Source organism: Arabidopsis lyrata, assembly GCF_000004255.2.
Source record: "Arabidopsis lyrata subsp. lyrata unplaced genomic scaffold ARALYscaffold_7, whole genome shotgun sequence".
NCBI classification, from domain to species: domain Eukaryota; kingdom Viridiplantae; phylum Streptophyta; class Magnoliopsida; order Brassicales; family Brassicaceae; genus Arabidopsis; species Arabidopsis lyrata.
This window is the reverse complement of record NW_003302549.1, coordinates 9917624-9934128: the sequence shown is the minus strand read 5'-3', so window position 1 is coordinate 9934128 and position 16505 is coordinate 9917624. Positions and strand designations below refer to the sequence as shown.

General features: G+C 37.7%; 4 protein-coding genes across 7 annotated transcripts in view; 2 read left to right on the top strand and 2 right to left on the bottom strand.

Annotated features, from left to right (window-relative positions):
- The window catches only part of LOC9303984 (uncharacterized protein At4g19900), a 65636-nt gene extending 54947 nt beyond the window's left edge, over positions 1-10689 (bottom strand). The window contains exons 1-6 of one of the 4 annotated variants that reach the window (XM_021018394.1): positions 9939-10689; positions 7608-9849; positions 7378-7527; positions 7144-7278; positions 6842-7036; positions 6487-6751 (exon numbers count right to left, since the gene is read on the bottom strand). In XM_021018394.1, the coding sequence (XP_020874053.1) occupies positions 6565-6751; positions 6842-7036; positions 7144-7278; positions 7378-7527; positions 7608-8923 (1983 nt within the window). In that variant the 5' untranslated portion in view covers positions 8924-9849; positions 9939-10689 and the 3' untranslated portion in view covers positions 6487-6564. Of the gene's footprint in view, positions 1-6486; positions 6752-6841; positions 7037-7143; positions 7298-7377; positions 7528-7607; positions 9850-9938 lie in introns of those variants that run through there. The other 3 variants (XM_021018392.1, XM_021018393.1, XM_021018395.1) reach the window with 3 other exon arrangements.
- Positions 3636-6131, top strand: LOC9303985 (ankyrin repeat-containing protein At5g02620). The gene is made up of 5 exons (XM_002869914.2): positions 3636-3807; positions 3890-4477; positions 4565-4720; positions 4861-5300; positions 5427-6131. Exons 1-5 carry the CDS (start codon positions 3681-3683, stop codon positions 6048-6050), a joined length of 1935 nt encoding a protein of 644 aa, XP_002869960.1. The 5' UTR covers positions 3636-3680; the 3' UTR covers positions 6051-6131.
- A 12-nt stretch (positions 10690-10701) lies between the features above and the next one.
- LOC9303983 (disease resistance protein LAZ5) lies at positions 10702-14256 on the bottom strand. Its single transcript, XM_021018396.1, has 5 exons — positions 13415-14256; positions 12642-13154; positions 11291-12359; positions 10902-11203; positions 10702-10813 (listed from the first exon to the last, which is right to left on the bottom strand). Exons 2-5 carry the CDS (start codon positions 12683-12685, stop codon positions 10798-10800), a joined length of 1431 nt encoding a protein of 476 aa, XP_020874055.1. The 5' UTR covers positions 12686-13154; positions 13415-14256; the 3' UTR covers positions 10702-10797.
- A 37-nt stretch (positions 14257-14293) lies between these two features.
- LOC9303982 (putative F-box/kelch-repeat protein At4g11770) lies at positions 14294-16459 on the top strand. Its single transcript, XM_002869913.2, has 2 exons — positions 14294-14608; positions 15026-16459. The coding sequence occupies exon 2, from the start codon at positions 15027-15029 to the stop codon at positions 16230-16232; it is 1206 nt and encodes a 401-aa protein (XP_002869959.1). The 5' UTR covers positions 14294-14608; position 15026; the 3' UTR covers positions 16233-16459.
- Positions 16460-16505: the final 46 nt, after the last annotated feature.

Genomic DNA, 16505 nt, shown 5'->3' with positions numbered 1-16505 from the left:
GTGGAGAGCGGTCGGGAACACGGGTGAAGTTGCCTCGGGCTTGTACCCGAGGTGAAACCGGCTCGGGTGTAATGATAGTATAACTTGTACCCGAGGTGGCCGAGCTGCATCTCGTGGTGATGAACGTGTCCCCGAGGCAAGACTAAGAGTGCTCTGGGCCGGTGTGAATATCTCCTGAGGTGATTAGGAAGTCTCCAAAGCAACGGAGTAGAGAGAACATATGCCGAGGTGTTTCTCCTATCGATGTTTGGCTCGGTCTCAAGATATGGGTGAAATCCGACCCCAACAAACGTATAGTTTTTGAGAGATCAAACAAAGAGCTCACTGAATTATGAGGGCACCTTGCTGTCAAGATCACCCATTTATGGGCAGCACAAAACTTTTAATCTCATGTATAATCTTTGAATCAATAAATCAAATCGAAAATAAATAGCAAAGATGTGACATACGATAGTGAGGAAGAGATTCGATCGGGGGATTTGCAGATGAAGATTTGGAAAGAGAGATTGCAAGAGAGAAGAGATGGATTGGATGCTTGAGATTTCTGCAATAGTGTAGCAATACGAGTCTGAAATTGGCGGATTCGAGCTGAGAGAACAATAAAGAATTATGCCTCTAATCAACAGCTACATTTCTCTTTGTATATGTCACTCATTTTTTTTTAGTTCTACATGGACACCATGTTCACGACCAAGCGGGAGAGATGGTATCATAGTCGTTGATGAAGTGGAGAGCTTTACCTCAAGAAGATGCCACCTAGGAAGATGAAGAGCAGTTGCTTGCTAGCTTTCCAGATTATGTCCAACACCTTGAAGACAATGCTGTTGTTCGAGGATGGGATATTGATGGGCCAAAAATATCAAGCCGGTCCGTGTGTGTGAGAAGGTTGAATTCTCAGCACGAAAACTAGGCTGTTTATGTTTTATGTTTTACGATTTTGATTTTATAGTTCTATTTAGATTTGGATATTATTGTTTTCATGTATATTTTCTTTATTCTTTTGGGATTTGATAGAATTTTAATGGGTGTTTTCTTATATAAACCAAGGAAATCAATAAGAAAAGTAGTCGTAACTACTTATTTTTAAATAGTTTGTCATTGTTCTTATTGCTCTTGATTGGGATCTATCAGTCTTGGATTATATATCACATGTCACGATTTGATTTTTGCAACAGCTGACAGAGACGTTTTTTGCAAACCCAAAAAATCTTTCAAATTATGACAAAAATCAAATCAGTTCTTGCGATTAATGATAAAAAAAAAAAGAGGTGTCAACATAGCTTTTTAGCCAAAAATATATGGGTATTCTATAATTACTTGATTAATAGTAAAAATTTTTTATTATATAATTCAAATACGTTACTAGGTTACTTGTCTGTCCATTGTATCATTTTGAGTTGCCACTTTTAAAACAAAATTTGAAATAACGTAAATGATACTAAAAATAAAAATAAAAAAACATTTCCGTTAAAAATATAAATAAAAGAACATTTCCGTTAAAAAATATTAAAAAATTATAATACTTTTGTATTACTAAATATATAGCTACTTAAATGATAATAACGCCCAAAAATATATTAAAACAATCAATAACAACAAACCCCCGCGTAGCAGGGGTTAATAACCTAGTACTATATAAAAGTTGCTGGTATAAGCTTTTAATAATATCTACCTGAAATTTAAACAGAATCAATTACGGATTTTGCCATTTTTCAAAATGGCATTTATGAATTTTGCCATTTTTTGAATAGTTTATGGATTAGTCATTTTTTAGACTTCAAAAAATTGATTTAATATACGTTTTATTCGTTATATTTGGGTTTAGTCGGTTGCATTTGTTTTTAGGATTTAGTATTTGGTATAAAGTACGTATTTTTGCCAAAAAAACATAAATACGTATATTTTTAAATGTTGAAAATAGCAAAATCCGTAAACTATTCAAAAAATGACATGGCATTTTCGTAAGATTTTTTTTTAAATGATATTTTAGACAAGAATCCCTTTTAAACGATCAATCTAAAGTAAATAAATGTGTACTAGTTCTACAAGTGTTTGAATGAACTATCTTTGCTGTAAAAAAAAAAAAAAAAAAAGTCAACGCTCAATTTTTCTGTCAGTTTGCAAATAAAAAATTGATTCACGAACTTTCCATCATGTCCCTCAATAATTTATTTCAACCGAGTTGCTTATAAGCATCAGAGCCGATTGCACTACCATAGACCAACAAAATCCTTTCCGTAGCTGTTCAAGGTCTTGCACAGAGACAGAACATATTGAAGGTATGATTAGGTTACCTCTTCTTTTTTTTTGTTCTTTTTTTTATTGCTTATACCCCAGAATATCTTGCTTATAACCTTTTAACTGTAATCTAGAATGGTGCAAATGGATCCTTATTAAAGGAATACGATATGGTGAATTGGAACATTCATCAACATTTTGCTAAACTTTAACCATTTATGTTGAAAGAGATGTAATGAACATTCCACTCATTCTATTAATTCCACACAAAAATTTAAAAGAAAATATCCTCTGCAATTTGGAGAAGAAGGAATGAGATAAAACTATTCACTTATTTTTTTTGTATCCCATTCATATGACCTCACGCATTTTATTTCTTGTATTCATTTCAATATTTCATGGTAACAATTTAATTTCTGACTTGTAGTGGCATGTAGTTGATTTGTTTGCTGTAATATGATTTAATTCATGAAATTTTATATGTTCTTAGATATGTATGTTTGATATAGTTATAAAACAAAGGTTAAAAAATAATAATAAATATTTGTTTCCAATTTTATATTATAATATAATCCATGTAAATCCTGTTTGGATTCAATGAAATTTATATATTTAGGGGATGTTATTGGTTCCTAATTTACAAAGAATCTTGATGACTTTAATAAAATCATAGAAAGTAAACAAATGAAAGATTCTAAACTATTGTTAGAGAGTTTTCAATAATCTTGTTGATTAGTTTTTCAGAGTCTTGTAAAGTTTCTCAAACAATCTCTCTATTTTGATGATACTTTTCATGACTTTATTTTGTTAACAAAAATGTAGAGAGTCATAAACTAATAACATAATAATTGAATATATTAACATAGATTCTTTTGTTTTATTAATAGGAGAGTTCTCTTTCATTCTAGGCAGTCCACATCATTGTCCACCTAGACGTCCATCTAAGCAAAATTTATGTATTAAAATATATTTAAAATATTCATTAAATGCATACTTATTTATATTTATGACTATTTAAGATTAAATAAAACTTAATTCAATACAAATAAATTAATTTTATAATTATAAAATTAAAAGTTAAGAAATATGTTATAAGTAATAAATAATTTGAATTTTAGTAAATAAAAGTTTAAGATTCTATTTATAATTTTAGAAAATTTTCTGTTTAAAAAATGATATATTAAAAATCATTGTTGGGTATTTCTAAACTTTATGAAAGTTGAAAGGTCATACATTTTTGAGAAATTGTTAGAAATACCCAAAAAATCCGAAAAAACCGCCATCTATTTTTTATTTGGTCATTTAATACCTGTATTTTTAAATTTGGAATAAAAATACCTCATTTAATTTTGATTGCCTTTTAAAACTATCGTTTTTAAAAACCGGGTAATTTCGAACCCGAGACTTAACAGTCGTTACTAGGCAATATACAAACTAGGAAGATGGCCAATATGGAGGGTAGCAGCAATCAGTGTGAAGCCGCAACCATACAGCCAGAGAATGTAATACTGGATATTGGAGAGACAAGTGGCTCATCTCCTAATGTAGAGGGTGTACTTTCACGTGATGGTATGCAATACTTCATACTCTTCGATGAGCCAATTCTTTTTGTTCTTATTTCATCCTTTGTCTCATTGTTTTTTCTCTCCAGATAATACAGCTGAAATCCTGGCTAGAAGCGGACAACTGAGTCAAGAAGATGATCGGAGATTATCTAAACATCCTTTAAGATTCTATTTATGTGAAGAAGCTAAACAAGAAGCTCGGAGAAGAGAGAAGCTGGATAGAGGAGTTCAACTGTATCAAGCTACTTTGAAAGGAGATTGGAACGCAGCTAAAACTAGAATCGATGAACAAGAAGATATTGTCCGCCAAGAAATTAACAGTAATTCGGAGATTGCTCTACACATCGCTGTTGCAGCAAAGCACGAGGAGTTTGTGAGAAATCTTATTGAAAAAATGCACCCTGATGACTTGCGCATGGAAAACAAGGACAACAACACACCCTTACATTTTGCTGCCGCATCGGGAGTAGTTAAGATTGCTGAAATGTTGATAGAAAAGGATGATAATCTTCCAAATTTGCGTGGCCCCAGAGAAATAACTCCAATCCATGCCGCGGCTTTGTTCGGTCGTGGAGAAATGGTCATGTACCTTTACGAGAGAACAAGAATCGAAGATTTAAGTGATACCAATTTGATAGATCTTTTTATTGCCATCATATCAGCTGATATCTACGGTACATATCTTACCATTTTCTCCCCTCCCTTCCCCCACCCCACCCTTAATCGCGTTTCTCTGATTTGTTTTCCGTTCATAATCACAGATGTAGCTCTGAAGATGTTGCAGGATATGGCTCACAAAGATTTAGCCATTTCTCGAAATAGAGATAGAGAGACAGCCTTGCACTTGATGGCTCGAAAGCCAACATCAATTTCTTATAGAAGCCAGCTTAACTGGTTTCAGAAATCAGCAATTTCTAGTAAGTATAAGGGAAAAAAATATACTTCAAGATAATATATACACTTAATCTGTAAATAGTTTATCTTGGGAATCAGATGATTCAAAGATTAAGTGCTATTATCCATTAAAATTACAGTTGACACTTCTTTTTCATTGTAGTTTTTAAGGGCTCCTTTCCTAAAGCAAAAATGGGAACCTTAGCTCATCAGCTGGTAGACGAATTATGGAAGTCAGTTTTGCAACACCCAATGGAAATAGTAATGGATTTATTGAGGTCACCTTCAAAGCTACTCTTTGATGCTGCGGAACTGGGAAATGTTGAGTTTTTAGTTATTCTTATTCGTTCTTACCCAGATCTAATATGGAAAGTTGATAACAAGTGTCGAAGTTTATTTCACATTGCTGCTTTATATCGCCATGAAAGCATATTCAAAATAATCTATGAACTCGGGGGCATCAAGGATCATTTAACATCTTATATAGAAGATGAATCCAAAAATAACTTGCTGCATTTTGTTGCACGTTTACCACCTCCAAATCGGCTACATGTTGTATCAGGAGCAGCACTTCAGATGCAAAGAGAGCTCCTTTGGTTCAAGGTACACTATATAGTTCCGCCTTATAATTTTATCTCTATTTCTATCACTATATGGTTAATTATAATATAATCTTTATCCATTTTTATCATTGTATATATCATTACAAACCTCTTAATCACCTCCCAGGCTGTTAAAGAGATAGTTCCTCGTTCATACATCAAAACAAAAAACAAAGATGGCCAGGTAGCGCATGATCTATTCACAAAAGAACACGAAAATTTACGCAAAGAAGGAGAGAAATGGATGAAAGAAACTGCGACAGCATGTATGCTCGTAGCAGCGCTTATAGCAACTGTGGTCTTTGCAGCAACCTTTACTCTACCGGGTGGCACTGACACTGGATTACCGGGCTTCCCTCAATTTAGAGGGGAGTTATGGTTCACCATATTTATCTTATCAGATTCGGCTGCGCTCTTCTCATCTGTGATAGCTATTGTGTTATTCTTGTCGATCTTGACTTCTCGATATGCAGAAGATGACTTCCGGACGAAGTTACCGACAAAGCTAATGTTGGGACTTTTTGCATTGTTTATCTCAATAAACACTATGGTTCTTGCCTTCACCGCGTCAATGATATTGATCCGCAGAGTCGATGAACCTGTGTGGAGATTAATCCTCATCGTTTGCCTTTCTTCTCTCGCCGCTATCACATTTGCTTTGTTGCATGTTAAGCTTTGGTTTATAACACTTCGCTCAGCATATTTTTCAAAGTTTCTCTTCCGTAAATGTAAGAGTGTTCTCTTCCTCTAAAGTTATAGAGCCCTAAAAGCTGTGAATTTTTCTTCAAAGCTTGTATTTTCTTTTGTTCTCAAATTCCATAAAAGTTCCATATTTGCGATGTTATGCAGCCAATTTCATGAACCGGTTGTTCTTCAGTTCTTGTGTCATGTTTTTTAAGAAATGTAAAATGATTACATGTTGTGAAAGTCCCTTTCGTCCGGTGGTTAACCAATGTTCATTAATACTCTTACACCAGGTCTAAGGTTCATTAATAAGAAAGAAAACAACGATTACATGTTCATACGTTTTTCCATTGGCAAGGAAAGAAACCCACGGAGAAGGAGGAAGAGACAGATCACTGGATTCGTGGTCAGAAGAGATCAATCTGAAGAAGAAAAGAGAGCCAGAGAGAATTGAGTATCTCAAAAGTTCTAAGAAGGAATCGATTCGACTTAGGAAGAAGAGATAACATTGGAGCTTTAATGGCTCGTCCTCTTTTCTAAAAAATGTAATCTTTATATAAATGGTTTTACCAAAAATAGTTTTATAATACATCGGAGCATCTGATACAACAATGATCAAGGAACCTAGCCACAAGGCTCTCAGGTTCAGGGATCAGTGAGGAAGTTACGCTGTTCCAAAAATGGAACGTTAAGGACTCGTTGAGGATCTTCTTGAACGATTCGTCTTGCTGCGACTTCTCATCTTTTATTGCAGGGTATGCAAAATAGCTGCTCCACCAAAATCAAAACAGGATCAAAGTTAAAAGCTTTGCTCAATCAAGGAACTTGTTGAACAAAAAGTCATAGAGAGAGCTTTACTTTGTTATATGTTGTGAGCTGATTGGGAAGAAAACAGAGGATGGTTGAATGTTTAGCTCCTGTTGAGTCATACGCCTGTTCTTCCCGTTCAGAAACCGTTTAGCTACTCGAGTCAAGAGATCAGCTCCGTTGCATCGCAAACACTTATCATCGTAAGTTAAGTAGTACTCATTCAAGCATTCGAGTAAGAATGGGCTGCAGAGAGTGGTTAAAAGTTAAGACATCAGACAGAAACATTGTCGGTTACTAAGATGGGAAACGATGTTTCTAATGTAGCAAAGCATTGATTTGTGTTTATGAACCTTTTCTTTTCGAATGACATAACAGCACCGTTCAGTGATTCACCGGCTGCCTGATCCTCCATGCCGATAGTATTTCTCAGTGACGATAATGAACCCAAAACTATCACATCAGAATCGAGATAAACCCCGCCATATCTGCATCAATATGCAATCACTAAGCAATCATGCTTCATTTCTCAAGTAACAAAATTGATCAATCATTTAATAAGAGATTAGAAAGTGATCAAGATTAACTTATAAAGGGCGGCAAGCCGAACAAGTTCACTGTAGTGAGTAGGATAAAACTTAGTTTTTCTCCAATCGAACCACACAGAAGCAAATACGTGAGTAGGAGTATCCTGCAGCAACTCATCAAGGTTGGGCATTGTCACAGCAACTTTATAACTGCAACATAGAGAAACGAATCAATCAAACTATTACTAAATGGAGGAGTAAAGAGACAACATTCTGTGTTACTCACTAACCCGTCTTTCACAAAGCTGTTCCGGAAGAAATCAAGCTCAACGGTCTCTGAGAAAACTACAACACAAGCATCTCGATGCTGAGAAAGTAAGCTCTCAAGCCCTCTTTGATGCCTAACACTAAACATCCAACCAGGTGAATTCCACACCATAAACACTCTCATAGAACATTCCCCCTTCCTAAAAAACGAATCAATAAAATCTGAAAACGACAAACTCGGTTCTATACCGGGATAATATCCCCATTTCGTACCATCTGCATACATATGTTCTGTAACCTCATCAAGCTTCCCCTCAAATTTTGTATTCGTCTGTTCCTTTCTCTCAATTTTCTTATCATCGTCTAATGTCTTACGTTCACCTCTCTTGATTTCACCATGTCTACCATCGTCCTTATTCTGCAACCTAATCCTTTCTCTACTCTCTCTAACTTCATTTGGTTCCTTCTTCTCTGAAACAACACTCAACGGCTTCTTCGCCATAAAAGGGTTTCTCTTAATCTGATTCAACCTCCATTTCTGCACAACCTTATCACCTCTAGTCAATCCAGTAATCCCAACACCATCAGGATCCTGCAACATTGGATTATTCAACGGATTCAACGTCTCGATATTCGACTTAAACATCCTATCTCTCCTCAAGAAATCACCTTTCTTATCAAACCAATCTCCCCAACCTTCCCTCAATGGCGATACCTTCTTCCCTGATTTCAACAACAACGCATCTTCTACACTCGTAACCTCAACAATCTTCCTACGAATCGATTCATCTAATGGAACATCATCAGATCCAAACGCAGCTCTACTCTTATCTCCTAAATTATCCGAATCAATACTAAAACCTGTGTAATCATAATCCCATTCATCTATAGATCGTTTATTAAAAGCTCTTCTGATAACTCCATTAACATGATCGAAGTAAAACCCAGAAGAAGAAGACGAAGACGAAGAAGCACCACCCTTGTTCCGATTAAGATCCACTTCTTGCTCTTGCTCGGCGTCCTGATTCTCATCTTCCTCATTAGAACCGCCGTCGTCTTCGATCGCATCGTCGTGCTCGTCGATTCTGTCTTCGGTTGAGGTAGTGGATCCTCTTCCTCCTCCGCCGGTGGTTTCAACGTCGGAATCTGAGACGAGGAGAGAATCCGGGAACAAAACAGCGTCTTCGCTGGAGCCGGAGCGGAGGTGAATCGGCGAGTGAGATGAGAAGAGTGAGAGACGAGTGTAGAGAAGAGAGACGGAAGCGAGAAGAAGAACGGCAGACATAACGGCGCAAGCTTGTGCGCCGTGACGGGAACGTGAACGCCGTGATCTCAACATCGCCAAAAAATCTCCTCCGTCGGAATCTAACGGCGATCCGATCTGATTATTTGAATTCGTGAGTGTAAAGTTTCATTCTTTGAATTCTGCAAGGCTTAAATCTTGAAGTTATTACAGAAGTTTTTATATGTAATAAAAAAAAAAGGCACCCAAAAAAAAGAAAAACACAAGTACAGTAATGGAACCGTGTCCTGATCAAGTCTCGGGTCCAGAGGGCATCTTGGTTTCATCGTCTTCACGTAAGCTCTCATGTTTGGCCTCTGTGGGTTTGAAGAATTCCACTTTTCCTTGAGTAGAAGAAACAATGTCCCAAAGAATCCACAACAAGCAATGACCGGGCAACCATACATCAAGAATTTCAAAGGATATAACATAAATACATACAAAAACCCCACAATGAGGCAACCAGTGATTTTCTCACCACAACTAAACTGTCCTGATGAAGATTTTTCTTTGCTAAGAAGGTTGTTTGGTTCCACATATACCAATCTAAACCCACACTTCACCACTTCATGTGTACCATCAGTCACATTGAATTTAAGTGTCGCTTCTGCGGGTATACACTTACCCGAGTACTTGCTCTCTACACGTTTTGTGATTTTTGAGAAACTGGCGTAGCCGATAAATACATGGTCTGAGTTAGTTTTTCCCGGTTCGGTCCAACTTCCTACTTTGAAATTAGAGCTGATGCAAGAACCGTTGTCGTCTTTGAACTCCGAGGCACATTTCACTGAGAAACAGTCGATCAACTGTTTGTTATCCTGAAATGAGACAACAGCACACAGTGCTATACCAGAAACCAGATTGTCACACCAATTTGGTTGCAGCCTTTTCTCTAACACTGATCCGACAGCTTGGTGCTGGAACCATAAGGGAACTTCACATCCAGGAAAGCATGTCTTGAAGGATGCTCTCGAAACAAAACCCTGAAGCCGGAATGTAAAATCAAATCGTAAGCTCTAGCAAATTCTGAAATAGAAGGAAACTTTAAAAGTGAAAGAGAGTGAGAGAATACCATATCGTAACACTTACATGCGTGTAGCTGGCATTTCCGTTCTGCATAGGATGTGATAGTGTTCCTTGCATCTTCTTCCAGATTTGTGCAGTTAGTGAAAATGAATGTAGAACAAGTCTGCTCGGTGATCAAAGCAATGGCCAGCGGATCCATAACATGTTCCAGTTTGTGACATCCATGTGCGTCTAAGTATTCAAGGTTTGGAGGAAGTGTGGGAAGCTCTATGAGATTCTCACAGTACTTCAAGTCAAGCCACTTCAGATGATTAAGTTGTTTGATGTTAGCTGGCAGGTTGATCATGCTATTTCCACTCAAGCATAAACGCTGGAGTGATTCTTTGAAGTGCAATATCATTTGAATCTCTTTTAGCGCTGTGCCATCATACAGTAAGATCCGCAAATGTTTCATGTTTCCTGTGTCCGTTGGAAAACTCTTGAGCTTTGAGCAACCAGAGAGTATTAGGTCTTCAAGAGCTTTTAGCTTTCTAAGAGAACTAGGAAGATGCTCCAGCGCTTTACAGCTTCTCAAATTCAACAAAACAAGTCTCTGAAGATTCCCAATGGCTGGAGGAAGTGTCTCCAGTGCAGTGCCATCTAAATACAAAGTTTCTAAATTTTCTGAAATCACTTGAAATTCCTGAAACCTTGAGCAGTCGCTGAGTATGAGAACTTTCAGAGAGCTCAGATTCGCCTTTGGAATATTTCGAAGAGACGTGCATCCTCTCATGTTCAAGAAGACAAGACTCTTCATATTTCCCATCTTCTCCGGCAACCTTCAAGATTCAATCTTTCGAGATTTTGAGCATTTGATAAACCTGACAGGTCACTCAAGTTGAGCGAGTGATTGAGATCAACCCACTTTAGGTTTGGCGTATCCTGTGACGAAAGAGGATTCAATAATAAAAATTAGTTTACTACATATAATTGGCTAAAACAGTAACGATTAAAGACAAGAGAGACATACACCTTAACACCCTCCCATACTTGTTTGATGGAGCTGTAAGGCAGGCTGAGATTGACAAGATTCTTCGCATTGAAGTCTAAGGGAAGTTTATCCAATGAGAATCTCAGCCAGTCAAGACATCGCACCTCAGCTAATGTGAACTGAAGTCCCTCAGCAACAACGATTATTTGGTCAGCTTTGCACTCCATAGGACAAATCGAACTGTAGATTTTAAGATATCGAAGACTGCGCATACTAGTGAAGCTCATTTTCTCCTTTACTTCAGACATGTCTAGGTACACACCTCTCACGTTCTCCATTTCCTTTAACCAATTTAAGACAAGCAATTAGTAAAAAGAATCGGAGGTTTGTTTCAATATTAGTGAACTCTTGTAATCAATGTCTCTTACCGATTTGTACTTCAACATGCGAACAATTTTCTTATGGTTCCACAGCCTACACTGAACTCTTGAAGCAAGTTCCTTACCGAATGTATACAGAACATCATGCATCTCTACTCGCCCACCAGAAATACTAATGAGAAACCTATCAGTGAGATCGCCTATTACACCCGAATCACATGAATCCAACATACATCTTACATAACTTGTAGTCTTTGATCTGAAAAAACAAGCAATGTCAAGAAATGCATCTTTCTGCTTCTCACTGAGTTCTAAGTATCTCTTACTCAAGGCATCTTGAATTTTCGGACTGGAACTTTGTGTTAGTGTTCCCACTCTCTTTTCCCAGTCCTCCTCTTCCTTGCCAAGAAGCTCCACACCCAATTCCTTGAGAAATAATGGGTTGCCTTTGGCATAATCAAGAATCTTTCTGGACAACCTTAAGTAATTTTCTTCTGGAGGAGGATTGTTAGGGCCGAAGGCATGATAAGTGAAGCACTTTAAACCGTCTTCGTCATTTAATATTGGGACGACAAATGTATAGTTGACTAAATTCTGGACCAGTGACTTGTCGCTTGTTGTGATAACAATCTTGCTTCCCTCCTTAATCCAATCCAAGTTACCAAGAAGATATTCAATCTGCTCTTTTCCGTTAACGTCATCAAGAACAACAAAAAACTTCCTTTTGAGTAACTCATCCTTCCAAATCTGATGTAGGGGATGAGTATCTTTCAAGAGCTCTCGCAAGAGTCTCATCTGCAACCAGTTCGGTCCGTGCTCATTTAACATCTTGCTTACGTCTGCTAAACACATGCTGTATGCAAACTGTTTTTCCCACCTGTTGTAAAATGATTTAGCAAGAGCGGTTTTGCCAATCCCAGGCATCCCAACAACTCCAACAATACAAGTTTTTCCATTCCATGCATCTAACTTCTCTTCTAATTTCTCGAGGCATTGTTTCATTCCATATAGAGGTTCATCAAGCTCTTCTTTTCCAGTGTTTCCTCCAGTCGAGATGGTATCAATTAGCAAATCCTTCACAAACTCAATGATTGAGTCGATGAATACTCCCTCGTCCCTGGCACACATAGAGTGATGAGAATGGAGCTTGTTTGTAATTTAAGAGAATAAGATACATGCCCTTATACAGTGGTTCCTTGATTACTACAAAGTTTCATGAACTAATGCACAACAATGTAAAGCTAAGCCATGTTTGTTTGGAAGAATATGAGTCAGAGACAAGAGTTTAACTCTTGAGTAAAATTTCTGCCTACACATAAAGCAAAGATATTGCATCCAGCATTTGATCACGAGGGTGTGTGTGTGTGCAAAACATTTATAGAGAAAAAGAGATGGTTACCCGTCTTTTTTTAACGTCATTCCCATGTTGCCACAAATAGACATCAAAGCTTTCTCCCAGTCTATAACTTTCTGGTGCTCACTTTTATAAGCCCGAATCTTGAAGTTATCACCAAAGTCTCCCTTAAGCTCCTTCACATCGGATGTCTCCAGCTTATAGAAGATGGGAACGGCAACGAGTTGGCCTTCGTTCACTCACTCATTGATCTTGACCAGCTCATCTAAGCACCATTTGGATTCAGAGTACCTCTTAGAGAATATAGCTAGTGCAATCCTTGACTCCTCGATCTTCTTGAACAATTTTGTAATAGGTGTGCCTTTGTTCAGGTGTTCATCCATAAAAACGTTGACCCCATTTTCTTTCCAGGCTTTCGTCAGACGTCTCACGAAGCTCGTACGCAGCTCATCTCCTCGGAAGTTGATGAACACTTGATCCTGTGGCAAGAGTCCGATGCTGAGAATGGAGGAGGAAGCCATAGGAGGTATCTTTCTTTCAATTTTCTGTTAAGGAATTCTGTAAACGAATCTCTAGTGGATTTAAATCAACATCTGTATAATCAACCTACAGGACCATAATGCTAATTATAGTTCAAGGACCGACCCAAGAATCAAATCACTACACAACTAGGCATGTCTACGTTTCTTAATTTCTTAGTCAAAACACATATAACCAATAAACCAATGTGAAGTCTACAACCACAATTTCGATTCTCCAAGAGAAAATTGTAACTCAAAGACAAGCTGAGTGGTCCTGATTAACGAAATGAGTGTTACCTGAAGTATACATTCCGGGGGCTTCCTCTTGAGGTTCGAAATCCTTTATCATACTTCAAAAGTCTTCTGCAAATTCAAGAAAGGAAGGTTCTTTGTTAATCACACTGATACTAAGTGAGCCACTATAAACAACGAAGAACTTCAATTCAAATGAAAGCATAAAAGAAGTAACAACGAAAGCACGAATTATCTCTAGTGAAACTTCTTACTCGTGAAAATCTCCTCCACAAGATTGAGAAATCCTAAATCCCCTTTTTTCCACATTGGCACCAAAAATTCCAAATTGATAGAATCCAACGAAGACCAATTTGATATACATGTAGCCTTCAGAGGTTAAATCCTCTCTGAAGACCAATTGCTTGCGACGGCCATTTTGAGAGTAAGAGGCATCAAATGGCTCACACAGCTCGTTTCCCCGAACATGGATTGTTTTAGGGTGTGATTTATGTCTTTCTAAAATGTAGCGGAGAACTACCAACACAAAACGCCAAATCCATTTCTTTAAGCAATCTTGATCACACAATAATGCACCATCTAATCAATAAAACAGGTACATGAAAATCAAATCTCATAGAACCAGATTTTTGAATCTATCAGTGTATCACTTCTGAAACAAAACTAATAGACTATATATATCACATTCCATCAAACGAGGAGTAACAAATTAGCTAAGGAATTACTCAAAGTTTCAATTTTTTTGGTTTGCAATGAGCAAAAGATAGCAAATTTCTCAGAAACGAGCTCAATCAACATTACAAGACGCAAAAACTTCCTGTCAAAACTTTAACCATCAGAAGCTTAAATTTCTATGAATTATCTGATATTTCAAGATTAAAAAAAAAAAAAGAAAAAGAATAAAACTCAAAACCTGGGGACATTTTCATCAAATTTCCTCTAATTTCGGATTTTTTCCATCTTCAGAGGTGAAGAAGAAGATAATTAGAACCAAAACTAAGAAAAAAACAATCCGGTTATCGACAAAAGGAATCTGGTTAACGAAAATTGAATCAGGTTAAGTAAACGATAACCGGAGGAAGAGGCGAGAGTCTAAAAAGGCAAACGTAACCGCGAGTAAACGACGACGACGACGCTTTGCCCTAAAATCAAAATTCTGCAATATATATAGAACCTCAAAATCTCTCCCTGTTACCGAGATTTGATTCACCGAAAGAGATTGAATTCTACGAGATTGAGGTAAAAACTCTTAGCTCTGTTTCGTGTTCTAGATTCTTCTTGAAAGGAAGCTAGAACATTATAGTCAAACCCTTTGTTTCCAATCCTAATTTAGAATTAGCTTGATTACTCTTTTAGATGAGACTATATATCAGTGAATCTGTTTTATATGTTTTTTTCTTTCAAAACTTCCTCGATCATCATGTAATGTTTTGATCACAACTTTGTTTTGTTATTTACATAAATTTTGTAAGTTGCTGTAGATGTTCTACTTTGCTACCCTATGAGTTTGTAAAATTAATCTCATTACCTGAGACAATCTGTTTAAATTTTTGCATACATGTTGAATTTTTGAATATTGCAAAGTCTGTTTTAAGATTTGTTTGTTTTGTCATTTTTTGGATCTTTGATTCTAAATTATGGTTTTTTGATATGCAGAATGGATTTTAGGTTTCAACAAACGATTGCAATTCGTCAAGCTACGAGCGGAAAAGAGTCGTCGTCAGCTGTTAGCATGCCATATCTCCCGGATGATATACTGCTGAACTGTTTAGCCCGCGTCTCGAGATTGTACTACCCAACTCTCTCCTTAGTTTCCAAGAGATTCTGCTCTATCCTCGCTTCGACGGAGCTTTACGAGATCCGGAGGCTATTAGGAAGCACAGAGAGTTGTCCCTATCTCTGCTTAACGTCCCCTGGTAGCTCTAAGCCACGTTGGTTTACTCTGAGCCGTGGACCAGCTCCAATCCCCAACGCTTACTCAAGATGGTTCACTTCCTGTTTTAGTCCCTGCAGTAAGAGTCGCACAACAAGGAATATTATGGTGTCGGTACCCGGTCACAGTTTTCCGCCTCAGTCTCGTTGGCTTCCTACAGTAGTCGGTTTCAGCATCTACATGATTGGAGGACGCATCAAAGGTGAGCCTTCGTCTAGGGTATTCGTGATGGACTGTCGGTCTCACACATGGCACGAAGCTCCAAGCATGCGGTTGGCTCGGAAGCGCCCCCTCGTGAGTGCTGCTGGTGGGAAGATATATGTAGTGGAAGGCTGCTATTGTGATTCCGCAGAATTTATGGAGTTTTTCGATCCCAAAACCCAGATGTGGGAGCATGTGCCAAGCCCTGGAGCAGAGATACGCGGGTCATATATGCTGGAAAGCCTCGCCAAGGAAGGAAATCTTTACTTAGGTGGGGACAAGAGTGTTGTTTACAAGCCCAAGGAAGATGAATGGGATTTGCTAGGACCGGGAATGCATTTTGGTGGGATTTCAGATTCTTCTTGCATGATAGATAACGTAAGATATTGTTACACTGTCGGATCCGGATCCGCATCGTCTCGAAGGCTTAAATGGTACTCTAAGGAAAGATCATCCTGGATAGCTCTCAAGGATTTGGAGAAACTGCCTAAATTACCAAAGGGTAATGATCGTGTTAGATTGGAGAATTGTGGTGGAAATATTTTGGTTTTTTGGGAGGAGAATGTCCCTTCTATTGGTTCTACCAAGAAGAAGAAGATTTGGTGTGCTGAGATTGCGATTGAAAGACGCAACAAAGAGGAGGTATATGGGAAAGTTGAGTGGTGTGATGTGGTGCTTACAGTCCCCAAGTCATGTTCTTTCGAGCAATTCGTTGTTGCCACTGTTTGAGCCAAAGGATCTCTTTATTTGGTCCTCAGATTGGAACTAGAGTTTTCGGACTTCATAGATTCGTTGTCCAGGAATGAGAAATGTTCTTTGAGTGTTTATGGTGTGGAATTCACCTGGTTGGATAGTCTACTTTCTCAGCATCGAGATGCTTGTGTAGTTTAGTATTCTCAGAGACAATCGAGCTTTGTTAAAGACGGGTTAGTCAATGACAAGAACGCTTTCGCCTCTATACTCCTCCACTTAGTAATAGTTTACATGATTCATTTCTCCGTT

Coding starts and splice junctions, on each gene's coding strand:
- LOC9303985 (XM_002869914.2), top strand. CDS start 3,681: ATGGCCAATATGGAGGGTAGCAGCAATCAGTGTGAAGCCGCAACCATA. Junction 3,808..3,889: donor GGGTGTACTTTCACGTGATG/GTATGCAATACT, acceptor TTTTCTCTCCAG/ATAATACAGCTGAAATCCTG. Junction 5,301..5,426: donor GAGAGCTCCTTTGGTTCAAG/GTACACTATATA, acceptor ATCACCTCCCAG/GCTGTTAAAGAGATAGTTCC.
- LOC9303983 (XM_021018396.1), bottom strand. CDS start 12,685: ATGTCTATTTGTGGCAACATGGGAATGACGTTAAAAAAAGACGG. Junction 12,360..12,641: donor ATGACGTTAAAAAAAGACGG/GTAACCATCTCT, acceptor TATGTGTGCCAG/GGACGAGGGAGTATTCATCG. Junction 11,204..11,290: donor GCATGTTGAAGTACAAATCG/GTAAGAGACATT, acceptor AATTGGTTAAAG/GAAATGGAGAACGTGAGAGG.
- LOC9303982 (XM_002869913.2), top strand. CDS start 15,027: ATGGATTTTAGGTTTCAACAAACGATTGCAATTCGTCAAGCTACGAGC.